Raw genomic sequence first — 18,878 nt, 5'->3', positions numbered from 1 at the left:
GTCGACTGTGTAGACTGTGGACTGTAGACTGTGGATTGTAGACTGTGGATTGTAGACTGTGGATTGTAGACTGTGGATTGTAGACTGTGGATTGTAGACTGTAGACTGTAGACTGTAAACTGTCGACGGTTCGGTTTTCAGTGTCCACTGTCCAGCATGGCCGCGCTGTGGGGAGCTGCAGCTGCTCCGCAAACGCAGAGGTTGGATGGACTGCGATGCAGCAGCCGCCGCCGCTGACGCTACCGTGCGGGTCGCCATGGGACCCATGCAGCGGGCGTGGGCGTGAGCAGAGCAAACATTATGTCATCGAGCGCGGGCTGCTTATCTGTGCTGTCGCCCGCCTCACAGACACCCGAGACTCGCACGAGGACAGCAACAGCCGGTCGTGGACTCGTGGGGCGCGAGGGCGAGCGCCAGGACCGCCAGGACCGCCAGGACCGCCAGGACCGCCAGGACCGCCATGACGGCCGCGACCAGGGGCCCCAAAATGCCTCATTTCACCAGCTGCGAGCCTCTCGATAGCGCAGACGCTACCCAGGCCACTTGAGCAGACGCGCAGGACTACCTACTGTGGTAAGAGTGCGTGGGATGGCGTCTCAGCGTGCAGCCCGGATCTCTACCAAGCTTTGCAGCCCCAGATTCACCACAAAGCTTGGCGCCCTGGCACGCTCAACTTGCAGCCTGCAGCTTGCAGCCAGCCTCTTGCAGCCAGCCTGTTGCGGCCAGCCTCTTGCAGCCTGCAGCCAGCACCATGTTCGCCCGCCGACGGAGCCTCTGTTCTGCATTCATTACCTGCCGAATGCGATGCTAGCCGTGTTGGCGAGTGGGCGGCTCCACGTCACTTGCAGCCTGTTTGCTGCCCTGTTGCCCGCTTCCGGCACCCTCACTAGCGCGCGGTGGAGCCCACGGCTAAGTTACCCATCGCGGCAGGCCGAGGCTGCGCGCTGCCGTTGATCCACCAGACTCCAGTGCGCATCCTGACCAGAGCCTCACCGCCAGCCTACCTACTCCCAGCTAGGCGTCCTAGAGCTGCCCGTTGCCCGTTGCCCGTTGCCCACCCAACGCCCCAGCCCGTATCGGCCCATGGCTGCCGTCGTGTGCCATGTGCATCCAACTTGTCCCCATGCGCACGTCTCGACACAACTGGGCACGTGCTGTCTGGCCATCACCGCCATCACCACTACACCGCACTCCACACGTCGGTGCAGCGAGACATGGACGCAGCTGAGAAACCACACGCACACATCACTTCAGGGTCTCGATGGTGGATTCTTCTGCCAACCGTTGATGCAAGCGGACCGCCGTCTAGCCTCCGCACACCCCAGATTTATGCATGTATAGGTTGGGTATCCGCAAACGAACAAGTGCCCCTGCCCATCTCCACGTGAGCTCTTCATCCTCAGTTCCTCCATATCCGCACCTGCTTGTCTGCTCCTCCGCTGCCCACCTTGTCGCCATCCGGACTCCAGTCCAGCGCAAACACCTGGTCCTTGTGGCCGGGGAGGTCCTCCTTCAGCTTGCCCGTCCGCATGTCCCACACCTTGAGCGTCGTGTCCTTGCTGCAGCTGGCGAGCAGTCTGCTGTCGGCGGAGAAGCTGGCCATGTACACCGGTCCCACGTGCGCTCTCAGCGTGTTGAGGAACTTCCCGTCGCGCGCGGACCAGAGCTTGACGTGGTTGTCCCACGCTGCAGACGCGAGCAGCTGGCCGTCGGGTGAAAACACGACCTGGTTGATCTGCTTCTGATGTCCCGTCATCCGCGTCACGGGCTTCGGGCTGGTCAGCGGCGTCCACAGGATCAACGTGCAGTCTTCTGAAGCGGTCGCAAGGCGCTCCACAATCTCGCCGCTGATGGTGGCGGCCTTCTCGAAGCGCGCTTTCGCCTTGGCCACCTTCTCTTCTGCTGTCGCGGGAACCTTGCGTGTGTGGTCGTGGTAGGCAGTGCGTAGGACAAAGTCGGTCGACAGCGCGAGATGGTTCACCCAATGTGCGTGGCCGGACAGGGTGCTGAGCAGCGAGCCAGTGGCGGCATTCCACACCTTGATCGTCTTGTCGTGAGAGGACGTGTATATGCGGCCCGTGCCGCCCCATTTCACACACGTCACGCTGCCCTTGTGTCCCGCCAGTGCAAAGTCGATCTTGCCGCCAACAGCATCCCACACGCGTACCAGTCCGTCCTTGGACGACGACGCTACCCTCGGCCGCCCTGGCTCTTGCAGGTGGTATGGCTCCCAGCAGAGCGACGTGATGAAGTGGGTGTGCCCCTTCAGCGCACTGCCGACCTGCTTTCCTGTCTCGGGGTCCCAGATCCGGACTTCGTTGTCGTAGCCTCCAGAGGCAAGCAGGGAGCCGTCTGGGGAGTAGCTGACAGCAAGCACCCACCTCGTGTGGCCCTTCATCGTGTGCACCGGTGTTCCTGTGTCGCAGTCCCATATCCTGACGGTCTTGTCTCCGCTTCCACTAGCCATACGTCCAGAGTTCAGCGGGGAGAACTGCACGGCCAAGATGTTGTCGCCGTGCCCGGACACGGCGGCCGCACATCTCGACACCGCCTTCACCCTAAACACAGCCTGCGGCGCATACTGGAGCACAATCTCGCTCTCTGCCGAGGCTTTCCCTGACCTGACCAGTGCATTGTACAAATCTTCCTTGTCCCCAAGCGCCTCCGTAGCCTCGTCGTGGAAGAACCGGTAGGGGACCTGGTCGTCGGCCTGGTCCTTGAGCTCGTTGAGGAGGATCTCGAGGTTCTTGGTCGTGGCTTGCGAGAGAGGGACAGTAAGAACGGGCAGGCTGCCGCTCTCACCCGTGGCCTGGTCTACAAAGCGCACGCGTACGGTGCCGTCGGGGAGGGTCGTGTCGACGTCCTGCTGTTCGCGCGTGAACTCGGCCTGCGCGCGCTTCTGCCGCTTCGAGGGAGGCGGGTATTGTGTCGCCATGTCGAGGGCAGTCGGAAATACCGAACGGGCAGTCTCTTTCCAATGTTGCTGCAGACACGCCAGACCCCACCGACTTTTTTCCTCGGACGTTATCGATTAGGACCGCGCTAGTGACGCACTTGCTTCTTCCCGGCCGAGACCCATCAACACCTAAATCACGCCTAAATAACACCTAAATCACATGCCGAGCTGGATTGATTGGATGAATAACCAACTGACCAAGCACTGACCATGGCGGGCTCTTCAAGGCCGTCTACCTCTTACCTCTCGTCCTCTACCTCTTACCCCTCAGCCTCTACCTCTTACCCCTCAGCCTCTACCTCTTACCCCTCAGCCTCTACCTCTTACCCCTCAGCCTCTACCTCTTACCCCTCAGCCTCTACCTCTTACCCCTCAGCCTCTACCTCTTACCCCTCAGCCTCTACCTCTTACCCCTCAGCCTCTACCTCTTACCCCTCAGCCTCTACCTCTTACCCCTCAGCCTCTACTTCCTACGGCCATGGTGACTACAACACGACAACTTCGCGCCCTCGCACTCGGCCAGGCACTGGCAGACCGTCCACAGCTCGACCGAGAACCGGTGCTTCGACTGTTGCCAGGGTCGAGTCTCAACATGTGGTGTGCGCCGTTGCCGAGTCTCGCGGTATCTCACCCACCGTTGGCCTGGCTTTTGTCAATCTCGACACCGGAGAAGCTGTGCTCTGCCAGATCAACGACAGCCAGACCTACGTTCGCTCCATCCACAAGCTGAAAGTCTACGGCCCTTCAGAGATACTCATCGTTGCAACAGCGTCTAGCCCCAAGTCGAAGCTCTTCTCGATCGTCGAAGAGAACCTTGAAGATATCGGCAGCAAAATCACTCTGCTCGACCGCCGCTACTGGGCTGACTCGACCGGCTACGAGTACATCCAAGCCTTGGCCTTCAAGGAAGATGTCGAGGCCATCAAGGTCTCGGTCCAGGGCAACTACTACGCCATCTGCTGCATTGCAGCGGTAAGTGGTGTGCCCGCCGACGGGACCATAGCTGAACCTCTCTCTGCAGGCACTCAAGTACATCGAACTGGGTCTTGGAACGCACTTCTCGTATCACTCGCTCCGGATGAGGTATGAGCCGTCGGAAGGATCCATGTTGATTGACGTGTCCACCATCTACTCGCTTGAGCTTGTGCAGAACCTCCAGCGTCCAAAGTCGAAAGACTGTCTGTTTGGACTCCTCAACGAGACCCTGACAGCAATGGGGGCCCGCCTTCTCAGGAACAACATCCTGCAGCCGCTCACCGATCCTGACGTGCTCACCACCAGGTACCTTGCCGTTGATGAGCTGACCACCAGGGAAGAGATGTTCTTTGCGACGCGAGCTGGTTTGCATCCCGTGCTAGTTTGATTGTGTGCTTCTAACATGAGAAGCTCTGAAAAATTCCCTAGACGCCGACAGGATCCTGACTGCTGTAAGGAAGTAGTGAGTGCGGTGACGTATGACTAACTCTCACAGCTCATTGTGAAACCGGTCAAGCCAACGCTACAGACGACAGAGCAGGCCATCAACCAAGTGATCATGTTGAAGCAGTTTGTGTCTTCCGTGAAGCCAATATTCGAGGCTCTTACTGGAGCCAGGTCGAGCATGCTGAACAACATCCGCGAGGTGAAGGCGCAGAGGCTCATACTTGCTCTTTACTAACCCTTCCAGCTCTGCGCCCCAGAAAATATCTTGCCGATCCAGGAACTGATTGATGAAGTGATCAACGAAGACACCACTTACGCGAAGCAGCCTCTCGAGCTCCGCAACCAGCGCACGTACGCCGTCAAGTCTGGCGTTAATGGCTTGCTTGATGTTGCCCGGACTACCTACAAGGAGGCCACGGAGGATGCGTACCAGCACTGCACGGAGCTCGGCCGTTGGTGATATCGTGAACTCCTTGGGCCATATTACTGATACAGCGCAGAGGAGTATGACATTCAACTCGCCCTCAAGTATGAGAATGCTCGTCAGTTCTACATCAAAATTCCATTGTCTGAGCTCGACGGTAAAGGGCTTCCACCAGTCTTCACCAACGTCATCCGCCGCAAGAACAACATCGAGTGCCAAACCCTAGAGTTGATGAAGCGCAACCAGAAGGTGATTGTTTGCTACGATGCTGTCACGCGGATGCTGAACTGCTACAGATTAATGTCTCACATCAAGAAGTCGTTTTGATGAGTGCGTTCATGGAATACTTGAAATGCAGCAGCTTACGTCTTGCAGGTGATCAAGCCATCGATGCGCTCATCGAGGCAGCTCGTGGCCACATGTCGGTCATGTTCAAGATTTGCGAAGCTGTCGCACTGCTGGACATGATCGCTGCCTTCTCGCAGCTCGTGACGGTGAACGACTATACTCGACCACAGCTTACCGAGACGCTTGCCATCAAGTCCGGCCGACATCCCATCAAGGAGAAGATCACGCAGAACAAGTTTGTGCCGAACGATGTCTACGCCACACAGCAGACGCGCTTCCAGATCATCACCGGATGCAACATGAGTGGCAAGAGCACTTACATCCGCACTGTTGCGTTGATGTCGATCATGGCTCAGATCGGGTGCTTGTGCGTCGTCTGACACGCTTGCTGATGCGTGTCGCTAATGGAGCGTAGTGTGCCTGCATCGTATGCCTCGTTCCCGATCTTGCACCAGCTCTTCGCACGGCTGGGCATGGACGACAGCATCGAAACGAATGTGTCCACGTTCGCCGCTGAGATGAGGGAGATTGCCTTCATCCTCCGCAACATCGACCGACGCAGCATGGCGATCATCGATGAGCTGGGCCGTGGCACAAGCACGCGGGATGGCTTAGCTATCGCCCTGGCCATCGCGGAAGCTCTCGTTTCTAGCAAGGCCCTCGTGTGGTTCGCGACTCACTTCAAGGATCTCGCCACCATCATGCATGAGCGTGCCGGCGTTCTCAACCTGCATCTGGCTGTCGACATGGAGCGGGAGCAGAACATGACCATGCTGTACAAGATCTCTCAAGGCACCGTCAAGGAGACGCACTACGGGCTGGCTCTTGCTCGAGTCGTGCCACTTCCTCCGGGAGTAGTCGACCGCGCCGCAGTTGTTGCGCAGAAGCTCGAGCGCCACATGCTTCGCCGGAAGAAGACGTCGGAGGTTGTGCTCAAGGAGAAGCGGCGCAAGCTCATTCTGAATCTCAAGGAGCATCTTGTGCAGGCGCAGACAGGCGTGCTGGAAGGCGAGGTGCTGACGGCATGGCTCAAGGAACTGCAGAGGGAGTTTGTCAATCGCATGACAGCGCTTGAGGCCGAGGCTGCACGAGTGAGTCGGGAAATGGATGACGAGGATGAAGAGATGGGGGAGGCAAGTGAGCATGAGCAGCCCGGAACGCCTGCTCGTCATTCCTCGGCCGTGAGCATCTCGTCCAGGATGAATTCGACAGAGTCCGAGTCCACCATCCGGCCCGCGTCCGAAGCGTCGTCAGTTCGAGCCGTATCGGATAATGAACGTTAGTCGTGGGGTGTCTTGACGTCCATGTAGATAGAAATGCGCATTCACAGCCTCGCCTTTGCACCCTCAAGCAACGCTCTCGCCCCGTCTCTGACCTCCCTCACAATCTCCCCGGCCCCTTGAACCTCCTTCACCAGACCCACCGCGCTGCCCGCATACGTGCACAGCCTCGCCTCAACGCCCCACCCCTCGTCCCCCTTCTGCATATCGGCCTCGTACAGCTTCTTGTTCTCTGCATCGTCCATGCCGTCCACGGCATCGGTGTACGTCTTGTTAACGATCCCGCGCCCATTGTGCGTCTCCGCCCACCCGGTAGTCCCACGACACCGATCCCAGACCTTTGTCCTGACCGTCGTCTGCCCGCCATCAGCCGCGCGGAGCACTTCATCGCGATACCCCTTGGCGACGACCGCCTCGCGGGCAGCCAAGAACCGCGTACCCATCACCACCCCAGCGGCACCCAACACCAGCGCCGCGCCGGCCCCCCTCGCCTCCGCGATCCCCCCCGCAGCGACCAGAACCGGCGCGTCCTGCAGGGCCGCCACCGCATCCGCGACCTCGGGCATCAACGCCCCCAGCCCCGCGCCGCGCGCCCTTCCATGACCCCCCGCATCCGTCCCCTGCACGACGAGGACATCCGGGCGAACCTCCCTCACGACGCCCTCGGCCTCCGCCACGCCGCCGACCTGGACCCAAACCCTCGTGTTCGGACTAGCGGCGCGAAAAGCGCTCGCGGCATCAGCGAGCGCCGCCAGCGAGGATGGCGCGAAGAACCACACCGCCGCGGGCCTGAAGCGCGTCACGACCGGCAGCGCAGCGGCGAGGTCGGCGCCCCAGTTGATGAACCCGACGCCGAGGGGGAGCGTGTCGTGCCTCGACCTGACCTGTGTCGAGGAGAAGGAGGAGGAGGAGAGTAGCGTCTGCGCTTTTTCCAGATGCGCGGTTAGGTCTGCGACGTCTGTGCCGGCGCCGATGAAGCCGATGCCGCCTGATTTTGTGTTAGCTGGCCCTTGGGTTCGTGGGTGCGTGGGTTCGTGGATGGATGGATAGAGTACCAGCTTTGGAGATTTCAACGGCCAAGTCTGCGAGCGCAATGAGGCGCATGGGCGCTCCTACTATCAGCGGGGTTTGGATCCATGGATAGTCGGTTTTGAGTCGTTGGATGGGGTCCATTTCCTGCTCTCTTTCTCGTTCCAATCTGGTCTGTTCCTTTCTTTGGTTTCCGTCTACTGTTTCGGTCTACTGTTACGACCTGATGTTAACCTGTGCTTGGGTTGCTTGATTGTGGTGGAGTTGAGCGCGTGTTGTCAACGCTGATCTGAGTGATTCGTCGGTCCGCTCCGTCATCGCACATCTCCTCGGCAAACGTTCGGCTCAGCTACAGTGTCAGAAGAATGCATGGCCAAAATCGTTCCTGTTCAATCGTTTCTGCGTACATATTACTAACATCTACATTCCAAAGTCTAACATGCCAGACAAACGGCCTGTTGTGTAGAAGCGAACCGCTAAACCTCATAGCTCATTAATCACTTTTTACACTACAACTCGCCGTTCCGCCTCTCCCACTCGACGGTGCCAGGCGCCAGCGGCCTCGAGAACAGACTCGTGTAATCTGTGCCGATGATGTCCTTGTTACCGTCCACGTTCCTGAGCTTGAACTCTCTCACAAAGGCAACGAGGATGGTCTGCAGCTGCAGATACGCAAACTGCTCGCCAATGCACCTGTGACGGCCGGCGCCGAAGGGCAGGTAGGGCGAGTTGGTTCCCTTGGAGATGACACCCCAGCCGTAGTCGATCGTGTCCTCGGCACCCGCGACGGCCTCGGGCTCTTCGTAGTTGTTCTGGCCAGCGTCCCAGCGGTGAGGGTCCCAGACGTCGGCGTTGACAAAATGAGAGTCGAGCTGCGCGGAGAAGCCAGGCGAGGACATGAGCGTGTGCGAGGTAGGGATGACATAGTTGGTGCCGTCGGCCACGAGAGGCTGCTTGACCTTGCGCATGATGGAGTGGATGGGCGCGTGGATACGGAGGGTTTCCTTGACGACCTGCGCGTGCAGGGACAGCTTGGGGAGGTCTTCGTACGTGAGCGGCGGCAGGTCCTTTCCGAGAACCGAGTGCTGTTCCGCCAGAAGCTCTTCAATCAGGTGGGGGTTCTGCGCCAGACGGAGAATGATCCAGGCGATCGTCGAAGACGAGGAGTGCTGACCAGCCATGAGGAGGGCAATCATGATGCCGGCAATCTCGTGCTCGGGGATCTGTGTGCCGTCCTTGTACTTGCAGTCCAACAAATGCCAGATCATGTCGTGCTCGCCTTCCTTCCTGGCCTCACCGTTCCTCCTCCTGCGAACGATGCCCGAGTAGAGCTTGATCATGGTCTCGCGTGCGTTGTCCCGCGCGCGGTTGTGGGGGAGAGGAGCCCAAGAAAGCATGAAGTTGATGGGCGAGAAACCCATGTCGAGGTCGTGGTACAGCTCGGCGAAACTCGAGTCGAACGAGTTGCGGATCTCCTCGCCCTGGAGCGAGCGCGAGGCGGTGTAGATGGTGAGCTCGGCCATGACCTTGGTCACGTCGAAGGTGCCCTTCTGGCCCTTGAAGGCCTTGTGGCGCTTGACAAAGTTCTCGACTTCTTCGGTAATGACGGTAACGTAGGAGCGGAGGGCGTCTTGGGTGAGACCGAACTTGACGAACTAGTCTGGTGTCAGCGCATTCGTGGAGAGAGGAGGCTGTGCGCACCTTCTTCTGCTCCATCAGCTTCGAGTTGGGGCAGTCGTAGACGACGTCCTTGCCAAAGACAGGGGTGGTGAGCGGGCTGTAGATCTCCTCGGCGTTGACGTCCTTGAGCTTGCCGTTGAGGATGAAGTTGTTACCCTTGGTGTCGAGGCAGACGGTCATCTTGCGGCCGAGGAGGATGAACGTGAAGACATTGCCGTGCTACTGCCAGTCAGCGCTTGTGCGTTGCCTTACCACCAGGCCCGCGACCTACCTTCTTCTGCTGGGCGAAGAAGAACTTGTAGGGATCGATGCCGTATGTGATTGTGCTGCCAATCACGGGGAACAGGTGGAAGACGACGGGCGGCTCGTTGGGGTTCTTGAGCAGCAGCTGCTGCAGGACGTTGAGGACGACCGCGAGGACGACCAAGGACGCGAGACCGGCGAGAATGGTGACGGGCGTGGATGAATTGGCCGTGAAGTTGCCGACCGGCCCGGAGATGGCAGCGAGGACTCCCATGGTGCGCGACAGAGGACTGCAGAGGCGTGAGGCGTCGTGGTCGTAGGGGGCGCGGCTCTACATAAACTTCTCAACCGTCGAGGCCCGCTCTTGCCAATCAAACATCGCGCCTGCCGCAACTGGGGTGCGCTGGCTTGGCAGGGACCACCCGGCGGATCTGTGCTCGCCCGGCAAGGAGAACATGGGGCCACACACGGACGACGCCCTCACACGCCAACACGCCAACACGCCACCGCGGTCGTAAAGAGTGTCACGTCATTGGCGGACGATGCGCGATGCGTCTCCAAACAAACGTTTACCACACCGCGAACAGAGGCTCGTCTGATTGCGCCGCTAAACATCAGACCCGTTTTTCCCTCCTGGGACGCCCGCCAATCAGAACGCTCAGAGTACGCGAAACACAGCCCTCGATAGCGTACCGGTACGCTCCCCATGCACCTCCAACCCGTGTGCTTCGTGATTGCATACCAGCCACTTGGCTGCCTCTCACACGTCGTCGAACAGCGTCTGGTCGCCTTTGCCTCCCATCTCGACAAACTCTCGAGGGTCGCGCATCTCGGCAGGCCCGGGCTCTATAACGTCCTTGTCCTTCAGCATCTTCGTAGCACCCTTTTGCGCGCCGTTCTTCTCGTACACCTTCACCGGCTCTTGTCCTTTGCCTGTGGGGATCACGCGTGTCACCTTGATCTCGTTGAGGCTGCTGAGCATGGTCCGCTCCCGCTGTATCTTCCTCTTCGAGAAGTCGAGGTTGGCAATGGCTCCTGCCAAGCCATCTGTGCTGTCGTTCGGGTTGATGTTGCCGCCTGACGTCGTCCATGGGTGCTCGAGGCATTCGTCGATTGTGATTCGCTTTTCGACGTCGACTGTGAGCATGCGGTCGATGAGGTCCAGTGCTGCGTCGCCTACCGAGTCCCAGTAGGGCGAAGGGTAGTCGAAGCGGCCCATCTTGATTTGCTGAGACAGTGTGTAGGGGTTTTCGGTGCTGTACAGCTCGTCCGAGAACGGGGGGAAGCCACACAGGCAGATGTACAGAACAACACCCAGGGACCAAACGTCGACGGCACGTGTGTACCGACGGTGGTTGGAGTTTTCTAGAATTTCAGGCGCAACATCTTTGCAGGTTAGCGAGCGTGCAGACAGGGAGCGAGACAGCGCAACATACACGAGGGAGTGCCGCACAGCGTGGTCGTGAACGACTCCTCGCCAATAATCTTAGCAAGACCAAAGTCTGCTAGCTTGACGTGCAGCTCCTTGTCCGTGAGCAGGATGTTCTCTGGCTTGATGTCGCGATGCACAATGTTGCGCTCGTGCTGGGGGTGCGTGAGCAGTGTAGTAACGACAGGCACGATCCACTCACCAAGTACTTGAGGGCCTGGAACAGCTGGATAAAGACCTTGCGCGACTCCGCTTCCGTCAGCTTCTGTTTCATGACGATCCAGTTGAACAGCTCGCCCTCGGTCGCGAGCTCAAGCACAAGGTAGACGCCATCATCCTCGTCGAATGTATCCTTGAGACATAGGAGAGCTGGGTGGCTGATGCCCATGAGCACGGCAATTTCCTGCTGCAGTCCCTCGACCTTTGACTTTTCGCCGGGACCCGTGCGCTTCTCGAACTTCTTCACTGCGTGTCGCATGCCGGTGCTTTTCTCGACACACAGGTAGACCGAGGCGAAATGGCCCTTGCCGAGCTGCTCCTGCAGTTGGTACTGCTGGTGGAATCGATGTGTGGCACGCTTGAGCGGGTATCTGAAGACAAATCGCGCCTCGGACAGGATGGCAAGCTCATCGCCTTCCTTCAGCTCGCGGCGCTTGTTTCGACCGATCAGCGAGTCGTTGACAAAGGTGCCGTTGCCGGAGAGATCCTCGACTACCGCCACGAGATCACCGCCCTTCTTCTCGGCGAAGAGCAGACAATGCCGGTTCGACACCGTGTTTGACTCCAACTGGCGATCTGTACGCGGATTAGCCGCGTCTATGCCGCCAAGGATACAGTGGCAACCCACCACACTCGCGATGTCGTCCGATGAGATAGCCGCCGGCTGTGATGCCCTTGTCTGCCTTTTCCTTCTCGTAGTCCTCCTCCTGCCTCTCGTACTCGTGCTTGGCCACCTTGTCTGTGCCAGACTTTGGGCCAACCATGTCCTCGGACACTGGACAGGCCTCTCGCCGGCGCAGGACCATGACGTTGCCGGATTGGTCGTCGAGAGGCACAAGGTAGCCCCAGACCTGCTCGCCCTCCTCGTCTTCGACTGCGTAGGTTCGTGCCTGGGGCGGGTAGACGAACTGTGACTGTGTGAAGGCCTGGGTGTCGGACTGCTTGTCCGAGTGTCTGTCGAACGGGGGCGACGACAGGCCATTGCGTGGCTGGGAGAACTTGACCTGGCTCTGTGGAGGCGGCGTCACGGTGCCTTCTTTGCGTCCGTCCTCTGTGGTTCCGGTGGACTCCTTGTGCGTGATGGGCGAAGGCAGCTGGCCCTGCTTGATGTGACGGTGCGGGTCTGAAGGCGAGAGCTGGCGTTGGCCGCGGACTCTCTTTGGCTCGACTTGCTCGCCCTGGGATGGCTGGATGCATGCATGGGCTCGTCAGCAACCACGTCCCACTTCGCTCCAGACCGGGCAGGTACAACGTACGCGGGCTCGCTTGAGCTGGCTCTTTTCCGTCGGGGCAGGCATCGCGGGGCGTGTGGTCGAGGCGGCGAGGGATCAGTGCTGGCGCGTTCCGGTCGCCGTGTCGATGGTCGAAGTCATCGCGGAGTCGATGGATCTGGGCGGATTCGACTAGAGACGCATAGGGCTGCCGCTAGGCTTGGAGAGTGCGGATGCCTTGAACCCTGAACTCTGAACTCCGAACTCTCGAGACCTTCCAGGCAGCGCCGACTCCTGAGCGGGCCAAGCCGCCAAGCGACTCCACCCAGGCTCCTCCGCGATCGCCGCTCGCCGCACCCTGGTCGGTGCGGCAGACGGGCCCGAGACTCCCAGCGCCGGCGGCCGACTGCTGGAGACGACATCAACCATGCAGCCGGCCGCTCGCAAGCTGGCCCTGTTCCCGCATCTCGCCGATGCAGACTTTGACCAGGCGTGCAGCGCGATGCTGCAAAAGTTCCAGCGGCATGGGCATCGCCAGAGCGAGTGGGCTGCCGTGGACCGTCTGTGTCAGCATGAGGCCACGGTTCTGAGAATCACAAAGGCGCTGCCGCTGCACCCAAGTGAGCCAGATGCCAGCAGTGAGACCGAGGAGCGGGAGCTCGCCGAGGATGACGACGAGGTCGCTCAGACCCGGACGTCGCCCGCTGCTGCTGTTCACTACGACGTCGTGCTCTCTGCCTCGTATCGAGTGCCTGTCTTGTATTTCACAGTGGTGGACGCGCACCAGCATCGGTACCCACTCACCGCGGAGACGCTGCACGCTTGTGTGATGCCGCCAGCATGCAGGGCGCAAGCTGAACACGGCGGCGTGCTCGGTGGTGTTACCGTGACGGTTCGTCTGGGTGAAGCAGAGACAGGACGGTGCTGACGCCTGCACAGGACCATCCAGCCACGAACCAGCCAGCCTTCTTCGTCCATCCCTGCCGCACAGCCCAAGTCATCGAGGCTAGTGCCAGCGGCCGAGACCTGACTGCGTACGGCTATCTGGTCTTGTGGATGGGAGCGCTGGGACAGTGTGTGGGCTTGAACGTGCCCATGGCTCTCGTCACTCAGGACCTCGAGGTCAAACAGGCACCGCTGTAAACGGCGTATGCAATGGCTGCCTACACTACACTTTCTACATGTCTATGGTACAACGCCATCTAATCTCATATCCTGGCTCGTACACTTGCCCGTTCCAGCTCGCCAATGTTGCCCATGCCTGCCAAACTCCACTTCTCCGTGACGAAGCCGTCGTTGACCTGATGTTGCAGCATGCCGCTCTCTGCATAATACTCCATGATGCTCCTGGCCTCTTCTTTGCTCAGGCCACCCACGTTCAGGATGTCGAGGTCGGCCTTGGGGTCCGCGAGGTCTCTCAGAGCCTCCATGGTGCGCGCGTCGAAGCTCGTGTAGGGGTTCCATTGCGGGATGCTCTGCTGGGTCTGCAGGGCCTCTGCTGTCTTGATGCGGAACTCCATGGCTGGCGAAGCGGGTGCGTTGGACTTGGAGGTGGCAGCGAGCACGACGCCGCCGTTGGGCAGCTGCCTCACGCCCGAGAGATGGTCGACAAAGTGGCGGACGAGGGTCAGGTCGTGTGCATGGATAGGCTTTACGTCGGCGTTCATGTACGCCGAGTTCCGCATGATGTGCGAAAGGCCCTCGGCAGCAAGCAGGACCTGTGGCTGGCCGGGCTGGGATAGCTCAACCCAGAGAGCCTTGAAGACGGGCCATGCCGCTTCCGGGTTGGCGACGCCGACGGCGACGAGGTCCTTGAGCTTGGCGCCCGCAGGCAGCGAGACGGACAGGTCGTGTTTCTGGGTCATCTTGGCCTGCTCAAAGTAGGCCTGGTTTGCCTGGAGGGTCTGTGAGAGAAGAGCTGCTGTGTACGTGTCCTGGGTGTACTGTGTCGGCTCAGAGCCCTCGAGGGGCGCGTATTCGGTGTGGGCGTTGACAATGTCCTGGCCTGAGATGTGTCAGCATAGCAACCCTCCAGCGCGACGGGCATCCTCACACTCGGGCAGGCTGATGACGAACCACTGCCTCAGGAAGGCCATGGTCAAGCCCTGGAGCAGCAGCGTGCTCTTTCCGCTCATCCTCTGTCCAGTAAGTATCCGGCGGATCGTCTTCTTGTCCTGGCCGGCCGCCGCCGCCTCGGCCTCCTTGAACAGCGTTGCCAGCTGGATGGCCTCCTTGCGCATCAGCACGGCCGGGCGGCGGAAGAAGCTCCAGCCCTGCGTCGTCTTGAAGGCCTCGACGTGACGCAGCGCATCGACGACGGGCTCCGGGAGGCCCCTGACACGGCCCTCGTGCTGGGGGCTCAGGACGTTGGACTTGTCGAGGTTCTTCAGCGACGAGACCTCGAGGGCGTTGTCGTTGCTGAGCACGATGCGCTTGCGCTGTGCCTTGCGCTCGCCCGGCGCTGGCCGTTTGCCCGAGTCGCCCGAGGGCGCGCTCTTGCCCTTTTTGGTGTTGAGCGACTTGACGCCCTTCTTCGGCGCCGCCGTTGTGTTCTTCTTCTTCATCTGCGGGTTCGCATGGCGGGCGGCCGACGTGGAGAAGCAGGCCACGCGCGGCTGCAGAAGGCGCGAGGCGGCGGCCGAGTGGGCAGTGGCGTCACGAGACAGCTGCGAGAAGCTCCGCAGGCAGTTTGTGGACGACATGGCGAGAGACAGAGACCCACGGCCTCGGCAATTGCAGTCGAAATGTCGATGTCGGCGTTGTCGGCGTCGTTGTCGTCGTCGTCGTCGCTGTCGTCGTGGTTGTCGCCGTGTGGACGGGAGTCCGATCCAGAGGAGACTAGTGCTAGCGCGGTTCAAATTATTTGCTCTTGCGCATCCTCGTTGACCTGCATTTTCCTCGTTGACCTGCATTTTCCTCGTTGACCTGCATTTTCCTCGTTGACCTGCATTTTCCTCGTTGACCTGCATTTTCCTTGTCGACCTGCATTTTCCTCGTCGACCTGCATTTTCCTCGTCGACCTGCATTTTCCTTCTCGACACCCTCGAACTGCAAATGAGCGGCGGCATTGCACTGGACACTCACTCCCACCTCGCCGACAGAATTCATTCCGGAGCCATGGACGTCGATGCGCCCAACCATGCAGCGCTCTCCGTAGCAGACTCGACTGCGACCGGCCGACTGTGCGTGTCACTGCCTCCGCCCCTCACTGCGCTTTGCTGACCCTGCCCAGTCCCGTCGCCGTCAACAAGCCCACCCCCTTCACATTCGACCTGGGCAACCTGCTCGCCCACGACCCGAACCCCATCCCCGCCGAGGCCGACGAACAGGCCCTGGCCGCCACCGCGCGCGATGCCGCCCAGGCCCTCATCAACCAGCTGCTCTCCACCTGCGAAGTCAAGTCGACCACCGAGGGCGTGCACCTCCTGCTCCCCGCCCCGCAGATGGCCCTGCCCCGCGAGAAGCCCGTGCCCAAGGCCAAGGAGCAGACCAAGTGGGAGCGCTTCGCCGCCAAGAAGGGCATCAAGGACAAGAAGCGCGACGGCAACAAGGTCTACGACGAGGCATCTGGCGACTGGGTGCCCAAGTGGGGCTACAAGGGCAAGAACAAGGAGGCCGAGAGCTCGTGGCTGGTCGAGGTCGACGAGAAGAAGGAGGCCAGGACCGGTGAGGCCCACGACGCGAGGGCGGAGAGCAGACACGACCGCAAGGAGAGGGCTAGGCGGAACGAGAGGAAACAGCGCGCAAACGAATCAAAGTCTCGAAAGCCTGCTGCTTAGGCTAGGCGCAGTGAGGCTCGAGCCGGGAGGATGCGCGAATCTGGATCGTGTTATGCATTGGGCGGCGTTATCATCTTGGGATATCCGACTTTCACAGGCGCATGAGGTCTAAAAGCATGGCCATGTACGCCTATCTACGAGTGGGACATGTACTCTGCTGGACGTGAGGGGCAGGAATTGGAGGCATGTCAGAACATCAGATCGCTAGGTTGCCAAGAGACATTGCCAATACAAGTCTTCCAGACTACTGTTGTGAGCCACTGGTGATGGTCGAAATTCGCGCCACAATTCATATCGGCTACTTCAGGACTCGATGTGGCTTGACGATGCAGATGCACCACCTGCAAACCCGAACGTACTCCGAGCTTTGGCGCTGTCCGGACCCCTCGTTGGCAGATAACTGGCAAATGCAAGATGCAGCGACTGCATTGCCGCTATCGACTCAAGCACGCGCTGTGCCCTCGCGACCCACACGGGACGCACCAAAGAGGCAAATCCGGCTGCACGCAGCTTGCTGCACACAAGCCGCAACGATCTCGAGGAACAAGCAAAGACCAGCGTCACAAGCCGCCAATGCTTAGTCCCCCGCAACCGCTGCTGATTGGTTTCTCCACACGCCAGCCCTCAGCCGATGAAAGCTTTCGACAACGCCACTCTGGGCATCATCGTTCTGCAATTGCAATTGCAATTGCATGTCTAAGAATGCATCGACACTGGGCGTTCAGCGCGTCTGGCTGTAGAAGCAGAGTTGTTTCATCGCAGCATGCATCGACTCGTGATGAATATGCCCTTCTCCAGACCCCCCCACTCAACGATCAACACGAGCTAAAACATGGAGGTGGGGATCAAAGGGTACGGGGGAACGGCTACTGGCCAACAACGACCTGGGACCGTAACTGGTGACAGGCGATCACTTAGCCTCGGGGTGAACTGGCCCAGCCGTGTGTGTCACTGGCACACACGTCAGAGGTGAAAGTACTGTGTATATTACGCTTGCTGATCGCTGGATTGCGGCTCGCGTCCATCCATCCGTCCATCCATCCCTCCCTCCCTCTCTCCCTCCCTCCCCACGGTTCGCACACACTTCAACAGACTCTGAGAGTGTTTGCTGCTCAACATGGCTTCTGCAATCGATCACGAGAAGCACGGTGACCGCGACAGCTCAAGCCTGGAGGGGAAAATTGATCACCATGGCATGCACCAGGAGGTCGTCAATCCGCTCACCGAACTCGCAGACCCAGATGCCGGGCTCAGCAACGAAGAGCGCGCAGCTGAGGTACGCTTCATGCAGGATTGTGCTGTGCAACGAAGCCCACTAACGCTCTGCAGGACAAGAAGCTCCTCCGTAAGCTGGACTTGAAGCTGATCCCATGGCTGTCTTTCCTGTATTTGATCTGTAAGCGTCCACTCCTCCACCGTTCGTCCAGTGTCCTGACCGCACGAAAGCCTTCCTCGACCGAACGAACATCGGAAATGCAAAAGTCGACGGCTTGCAAACTGACCTGCACATGACGGATGGCCAGTACAACGCCACGCTCACCATCTTCTTCGTCAGCTACTCCGTGTTCGAGCCTCTGACGAATGTGTTGCTCAAGAAGATGCGTCCCAGCGTCTTCCTCCCTATGATCATGGTATGTCTCCCTTCATCCCAATGACAGATCACCTCCTGACGTTGTAGATCGCCTGGGGCATCGTCATGTGCTGCATGGGCTTGGTGAAAAACTACTCCGGACTGATGGCCTGTCGATTCTTCCTCGGCCTTGCTGAAGCTGGGCTCTTCCCCGGAGTTAATTACTTTATCAGTTGTTGGTATAAACGGTCCGAGTTTGGCATCCGGGCTGCTATTTTCTTCTCGGCTGCAGCGCTGGCTGGATCGTTTGGTGGTCTCCTCGCGGCCGGCATCGCTCAGATGAAAGGTGTTGGCGGCAAGCCTGGATGGGCGTGGATCTTGTACGTCCACACCCTTTGCAAGCCGTGTGTATACTGACCGCTGTAGCATCCTCGAAGGCCTCGCCACGGTCGTAGTCGGCATCGCCAGCTACTGGATGGTGCACGACTTCCCCGCAGAAGCCACATTCCTCTCGCCCGACGACCGGGCCCGCGTCCTGCGCCGTCTCGCACTTGACAAGCAGTCGTCGGCCAAGGTCGAATCGTTCAAATGGAAGTACTTCTGGCAATCCGTCAAGGACTGGAAAACGACAATGTACGCCATCATATACATGGGCGCCGACGCCTCGCTCTACGCCTTTGCCCTCTTCCTGCCCACCATCATCAAGGGGCTGAACCCGCAGTACTCCGCCACAACCGCCAACCTGCTCTCCGTGCCCCCCTACGCCGTAGCTGCCATAGCCACCGTCTTCATCGGCTGGCTGGCCGACCGCACACAGCAGCGCGGGCTGTGCAACATCGGCATGTCGCTGTTCGGCATCGCCGGCTTCGCCATGCTGCTGGGCAGCGGCAACGCGCACGTGCAGTACGCAGGCGTGTTCCTGGGCGCGCTGGGCATCTACCCGTGCATCCCCAACACGATATCCTGGACGTCCAACAACGTCGAGGGCGTGTACAAGCGCGGCGTCACCATCGGCTTTGTTATTGGCTGGGGCAACCTGAACGGCGTCGTCAGCTCGAATATTTACCGCGGGAGGGATAAGCCGCGCTACTTCCTCGGCCATGGCGTTGTGCTTGCGTATCTGACGCTGTTCTTGTTCGGTGGCAGTGTGGTGACGAGGTTCATGCTCGCTAGGGAGAACAAGAAGCGCAGAGACGGACTGCGGAACCAGTGGGTCGAGGGGAAGAGCCAGGATGAGGTGGACGAGATGGGCGACAAGGTGCCGGACTTTGAGTACGTTCTTTGAGTC

General features: G+C 59.7%; 10 protein-coding genes across 10 annotated transcripts, besides 7 other annotated features; 5 read left to right on the top strand and 5 right to left on the bottom strand.

Moving 5' to 3' along the window:
- Nucleotides 1-210: 210 nt before the first annotated feature.
- Nucleotides 211-248: a tandem repeat.
- Nucleotides 249-300: 52 nt separating this feature from the next.
- Nucleotides 301-522, top strand: EKO05_0008108 (uncharacterized protein; the record flags this gene model as incomplete). The annotated part of the gene is made up of 1 exon (XM_059637205.1): nucleotides 301-522. One exon carries the CDS (start codon nucleotides 301-303, stop codon nucleotides 520-522), a length of 222 nt encoding a protein of 73 aa, XP_059493188.1.
- Nucleotides 412-461: a tandem repeat.
- Nucleotides 523-675: 153 nt separating the features above from the next.
- Nucleotides 676-749: a tandem repeat.
- A 650-nt stretch (nucleotides 750-1,399) lies between these two features.
- On the bottom strand, nucleotides 1,400-2,935 carry EKO05_0008107 (ribosome assembly; the record flags this gene model as incomplete). Its single annotated transcript, XM_038946445.1, has 1 exon — nucleotides 1,400-2,935. The coding sequence occupies one exon, from the start codon at nucleotides 2,933-2,935 to the stop codon at nucleotides 1,400-1,402; it is 1,536 nt and encodes a 511-aa protein (XP_038796572.1).
- A 231-nt stretch (nucleotides 2,936-3,166) lies between these two features.
- On the top strand, nucleotides 3,167-6,433 carry EKO05_0008106 (MutS protein msh4; the record flags this gene model as incomplete). Its single annotated transcript, XM_059637204.1, has 9 exons — nucleotides 3,167-3,928; nucleotides 3,978-4,296; nucleotides 4,343-4,383; nucleotides 4,428-4,577; nucleotides 4,623-4,830; nucleotides 4,879-5,051; nucleotides 5,099-5,132; nucleotides 5,178-5,517; nucleotides 5,566-6,433. 9 exons carry the CDS (start codon nucleotides 3,167-3,169, stop codon nucleotides 6,431-6,433), a joined length of 2,895 nt encoding a protein of 964 aa, XP_059493187.1.
- A 41-nt stretch (nucleotides 6,434-6,474) lies between these two features.
- Nucleotides 6,475-7,603, bottom strand: EKO05_0008105 (Nitronate monooxygenase; the record flags this gene model as incomplete). The annotated part of the gene is made up of 2 exons (XM_038941273.1): nucleotides 6,475-7,418; nucleotides 7,486-7,603. The coding sequence occupies 2 exons, from the start codon at nucleotides 7,601-7,603 to the stop codon at nucleotides 6,475-6,477; spliced, it is 1,062 nt and encodes a 353-aa protein (XP_038796570.1).
- Nucleotides 7,322-7,342: a tandem repeat.
- Nucleotides 7,442-7,476: a tandem repeat.
- A 365-nt stretch (nucleotides 7,604-7,968) lies between the features above and the next one.
- EKO05_0008104 (Sterol 14-alpha-demethylase) lies at nucleotides 7,969-9,656 on the bottom strand (the record flags this gene model as incomplete). The annotated part of the gene is made up of 3 exons (XM_038941308.1): nucleotides 7,969-9,114; nucleotides 9,161-9,358; nucleotides 9,411-9,656. 3 exons carry the CDS (start codon nucleotides 9,654-9,656, stop codon nucleotides 7,969-7,971), a joined length of 1,590 nt encoding a protein of 529 aa, XP_038796569.1.
- A 486-nt stretch (nucleotides 9,657-10,142) lies between these two features.
- Nucleotides 10,143-12,328, bottom strand: EKO05_0008103 (Non-specific serine/threonine protein kinase; the record flags this gene model as incomplete). Its single annotated transcript, XM_038941328.1, has 5 exons — nucleotides 10,143-10,768; nucleotides 10,819-10,966; nucleotides 11,014-11,606; nucleotides 11,659-12,217; nucleotides 12,287-12,328. The coding sequence occupies 5 exons, from the start codon at nucleotides 12,326-12,328 to the stop codon at nucleotides 10,143-10,145; spliced, it is 1,968 nt and encodes a 655-aa protein (XP_038796568.1).
- Nucleotides 12,329-12,668: 340 nt separating this feature from the next.
- Nucleotides 12,669-13,384, top strand: EKO05_0008102 (uncharacterized protein; the record flags this gene model as incomplete). The annotated part of the gene is made up of 2 exons (XM_038941227.1): nucleotides 12,669-13,133; nucleotides 13,181-13,384. The coding sequence occupies 2 exons, from the start codon at nucleotides 12,669-12,671 to the stop codon at nucleotides 13,382-13,384; spliced, it is 669 nt and encodes a 222-aa protein (XP_038796567.1).
- Nucleotides 13,385-13,449: 65 nt separating this feature from the next.
- EKO05_0008101 (uncharacterized protein) lies at nucleotides 13,450-14,943 on the bottom strand (the record flags this gene model as incomplete). Its single annotated transcript, XM_038941271.1, has 2 exons — nucleotides 13,450-14,246; nucleotides 14,295-14,943. The coding sequence occupies 2 exons, from the start codon at nucleotides 14,941-14,943 to the stop codon at nucleotides 13,450-13,452; spliced, it is 1,446 nt and encodes a 481-aa protein (XP_038796566.1).
- Nucleotides 14,944-14,987: 44 nt separating this feature from the next.
- Nucleotides 14,988-15,052: a tandem repeat.
- A 243-nt stretch (nucleotides 15,053-15,295) lies between these two features.
- On the top strand, nucleotides 15,296-16,020 carry EKO05_0008100 (Rhodanese- sulfurtransferase; the record flags this gene model as incomplete). Its single annotated transcript, XM_038941318.1, has 2 exons — nucleotides 15,296-15,423; nucleotides 15,474-16,020. 2 exons carry the CDS (start codon nucleotides 15,296-15,298, stop codon nucleotides 16,018-16,020), a joined length of 675 nt encoding a protein of 224 aa, XP_038796565.1.
- A 1,020-nt stretch (nucleotides 16,021-17,040) lies between these two features.
- Nucleotides 17,041-17,088: a tandem repeat.
- Nucleotides 17,089-17,137: 49 nt separating this feature from the next.
- On the top strand, nucleotides 17,138-18,875 carry EKO05_0008099 (uncharacterized protein; the record flags this gene model as incomplete). Its single annotated transcript, XM_038941511.1, has 5 exons — nucleotides 17,138-17,296; nucleotides 17,350-17,416; nucleotides 17,467-17,651; nucleotides 17,699-17,970; nucleotides 18,017-18,875. 5 exons carry the CDS (start codon nucleotides 17,138-17,140, stop codon nucleotides 18,873-18,875), a joined length of 1,542 nt encoding a protein of 513 aa, XP_038796564.1.
- Nucleotides 18,876-18,878: the final 3 nt, after the last annotated feature.

The sequence above is a fragment of the Ascochyta rabiei genome, chromosome 14 (genome assembly GCF_004011695.2).
Source record: "Ascochyta rabiei chromosome 14, complete sequence".
NCBI lineage: Eukaryota > Fungi > Ascomycota > Dothideomycetes > Pleosporales > Didymellaceae > Ascochyta > Ascochyta rabiei.
Note: the sequence above shows the minus strand (reverse complement) of the source record. Positions and strands in the feature narration are given on the sequence as shown.